The following is a 3,478-nucleotide window of genomic DNA, read 5'->3' on the forward strand; positions in this document are numbered from 1 at the left end:
GTAGACGGTGAAGCGCCAGCCCCAGCCGTTCACGGACCCGTCGCTGATGAACTTCCACTTCAGCTCGTCCCCAGGGATGCGCAGCTCGCTGGACCAGTCGCACCACTCCCGGCCTGGAGGAGGCACACGGGGGGCTCACTCCCGCCCCAACACGAACCTCTTCAGAGTCACTCATGCAGCGTCTGCAGCACGTGGGGCTCCAGCCCAGGCTCCCCAAACTGGTGTTCACACGCCTCCAGGGGAGCCTCGCCTTCAACACACACTGCGCTGAGCGCTGGGGAAACTGAGGCAGCAGCCTGGCCCTGACGGAAATGCGCGCACAACTGCCACGCCGTGTGAGGCCTGCAGGGCCGCAGCCAGCCTCGGGACAGGGGCCGGCTCAGCACAGAAGGGCCGCCCTCGGGGAGGGGAGCCGTCCGCGGGAGCCCAGGGCCAGGCCGCGTCAGTCACAGCCGGGTCCCTGCCTGGCGGGCTCTGCAGCGCCAGGGAGGGCCCGTGGGAGCGGGGACCGGCCCAGCGGCCACCTGGCTGAAAGCTACGTCGCGTTTGTGAGGCCGTCGGGGAAAGCCCGAGCTCCTCCGGACTGCACGCTCCGCCCGAGCGATCACAGGGCGTGTAAGGAGGGTCTGGTGAGGAGGCCCTGCTGGGCCGGGGGGCGGGGGGCGGTCAGGGAAGGGCTGCCAGTCCTGCCCCAGACGGAGGATGGAGACTGAGAAGATGCGCACAGACACTGCCCCTGGGAGACGCTGTGGGCACGCCAGCCTTCCCCTCCCTGGGCCTGGCACCCCCGGGCCTGGCACACGTGGCGAGGCTACGTCGTTCCAGAAGGCGGGCAACGCCCCCCACGTCCACACCTGAGCGCACGGAGACGATCCTGTTGACGCCGTCCATGACGGTGAGCGGGTCGTGGCGCCGCTCCGTGGAGCACTGCCGGTCAAACTCCACCCGGAGGCCTTCCGCACCTGGCAGGTGAGCAGAGCAGTGAGACCCCAGCGGGCACCTCGGCGAGACCAAAGCCACACACACCTGCGCTCTGTGCCCAAGGCGCCCACCTGACAGACACTACGCAGGGCCCTATGCTGCACGGCTCCCTGCGCCACGTTCTATCCCGAAAAGGAAAAGGTTTTAGGAAAGCGAGGAGTCTCATGCAGTTTTAAAATTCTGTTCCAGAGCCCTGGCCAGCGGCTCGGCTGGTTGGAGCGTCGTCCCCTCCATTAAATGGTGGCGGGTTAGTTCTGGTCAGGGCACAGGCCTAGGCTGCGGGTTCGAGTCCCGGGAGGGGAGCACACGGGAGGCAACCGGTCCACATTTCTCTCTTCCCTCGATGTTTCTCTCCCCCTTCCTCTCTCTCAAGTCAATTTTAAAATATCCTCAGGTGAGGATTAAACCAATTCTGTCCTCTCAGCCGGCGATGGCCGCTCCCAGGATGGAGCCCAGAGGTGCGGCCCGTGAGCCCCACCCCGCACCTGGGATCTTCACGGTGCCACTGGAGGAGGTGTCGTCCGTGTAGGGGTGGCTGCTCTCCACCACCACGGGCTGCGAGGACAGGCGGCCGCTCTGCGAGTCGGAGGCCACGTCCTCCAGCTCGGTGACGCAGAGCTCCAGCAGCATGTCTGCCACCTGCAGGGAGAGGGGCCAGGTCGGGAGGCTGCCCGCGCCAGGTCCTGCCGTAGGGACGGGGTGGCCGCAGGGATGGGGCGGCCGCAGGGAGAACAGGGGGACTCTGGTTCAGATCGGGGCTGGGTCTCCTCACCTACAAAATCAGGACGGCACAGGCTCGCGAGGAGCGGCTGCAAAGGGTGAAGGCGACCAGGGAGGAGGAGCCGACATGGACCCCCGCGGGTGCCGGGGGAACAGAGCCTGTGATGGCAGCCGCGCCTGCTCCCCAGGACGAGCGCTGCCCGGGGGAGAGCCGGGGGGGGGGGGGGCCTCGGAACAGAGGCGCCAGGGGAGGAGCAGCTGTGTGGCTGTTCGAACTTAAACCAAGTTAAAGAAAACGCTTCCACGGCGGAAAGTCCTGGTGGACCCAGGCTGCCCAACACCAAGGCCCGTGTCACAGCCCAACAACCAGGCACCGTGGTTAGATCATAAGGATTAGATTCATGGAGCAGAAGAGCTTGTTGATGAGCCCAACACACAGGAATCATGGATAAAAAAAGTCGCCCCAAATTCCTGATATCGTGGCCACATGTTTGTCATTCGGGGAAAATAAAGCTGGATCCCAACATACCCCTTATATCAAGATAAATCCCAGATGGCTCAAAAAGACAAATGTGATCTACAAAAATAAGAGCATAATATGTGAATCAGACCGGACAACCTTCTGGACGAAGCCGGGCTGCGAGGGAAGCCCAGGTCCCGGTGCCAGGGGGAAGCGGTGTCGGCAGCCGGGGAAGGGAGGCCTGCTCTTGCACGAATTTCGTGCCTCGGGCCTCTAGTCAATGAAGAAAGAAATTACTAGAAAAAATCGGTTTCTTTAAACGGTGCCATGGTTCTCAGCACAGAACAAAGTCCAGGAGCCGGAAAGGAGCCCTGGCAGAGCCGACGCCGTCGAGATGAGGGACTGCTGAACGCGGACCCGGGCACGCCAAGGCTCCGGGACACGGCGGCCCACGGGACAGCGCGGGGCTGGCTTACACGGAGCCCTTCCACCCTGCCGTCTCCTGCAGGGAGGCCATCACGGACAAGACGTGACGTCACAGCAGCCCCACGGAGCGAAGGCCCCCTCCCGCCGTGCTCACCTGGGGGTAGGCGGTGCCCATGCCCGACAGCACGGCTGAAAGCACCTCGCGGCCCCGGTCCCCTGCCCGGCCGCACACGGACAGCTTGAGCAGGTCCACCAGCACCCGGGTGTCGTCGGCGACCAGCAGGCTGGTGAACTCGTCCAAGGCCTGAGGTTCTGGGCCCGAGGCCTTATTCTGGCTCTCAACATCCTACAAGGCCCAACAGGAAGGGAGGAGCGACATGTTAGAACACCACCAGCTCACGCACAAGCTCCCAGAGATAAAGGGGGGCCTTCAGGAGGCGACAGGACCAGAAGGTCCTGGGGACAAGCGGCAGCCTTGGGGTCCCCCACCAGGACCCGAGCTTGAAACCCACCATCTCCGGCCTCACAGCTGTGACGGGACCGACCTGGTGGTGGGGTGGGAATCGCTGCCTGCATATCCCTGCGTGTGGCTCACGTGACGGCTTAACGCTAACAACGCTTAGTTTGCCGTAACTTAGGACTCACAGCAAGACGAATGAACACCTGCCATGCAACCACTACCAGTCCTAATGCACTGAGCCAGAAGCACCAGGGGGCATGAGGCACCGGGGGGGACAGAGCACGGAGCCAGGTGTCTGCAGGGCCTCCAGGTACTTCTCTCCCGTGACGCTTGTGACCTGACACACAGTCACTGCCCGCAGGGGGGACACCTGGCAGACACTCCTGAGCAAGTGATAAGGATTCAGGTCCCAGGTAAGGCTGCCAATCAAC

The 3,478-nt window shown here is 63.7% G+C and overlaps 1 protein-coding gene across 1 annotated transcript in view; it reads right to left on the minus strand.

The window, feature by feature from the left end:
• HERC2 (HECT and RLD domain containing E3 ubiquitin protein ligase 2) overlaps positions 1-3,478 on the minus strand; it is a 78,990-nt gene that overhangs the window by 11,519 nt on the left and 63,993 nt on the right. Inside the window, 4 exon segments of the mRNA XM_015562992.1 lie at positions 1-113; positions 855-962; positions 1,467-1,620; positions 2,742-2,933. The exon segment at positions 1-113 is cut by the window's left edge and continues 10 nt beyond it. Of these exon segments, the coding sequence (XP_015418478.1) occupies positions 1-113; positions 855-962; positions 1,467-1,620; positions 2,742-2,933 (567 nt within the window).

This window comes from Myotis davidii, unplaced genomic scaffold, assembly GCF_000327345.1.
Source record: "Myotis davidii unplaced genomic scaffold, ASM32734v1 scaffold811, whole genome shotgun sequence".
In the NCBI taxonomy this organism is placed as follows: domain Eukaryota; kingdom Metazoa; phylum Chordata; class Mammalia; order Chiroptera; family Vespertilionidae; genus Myotis; species Myotis davidii.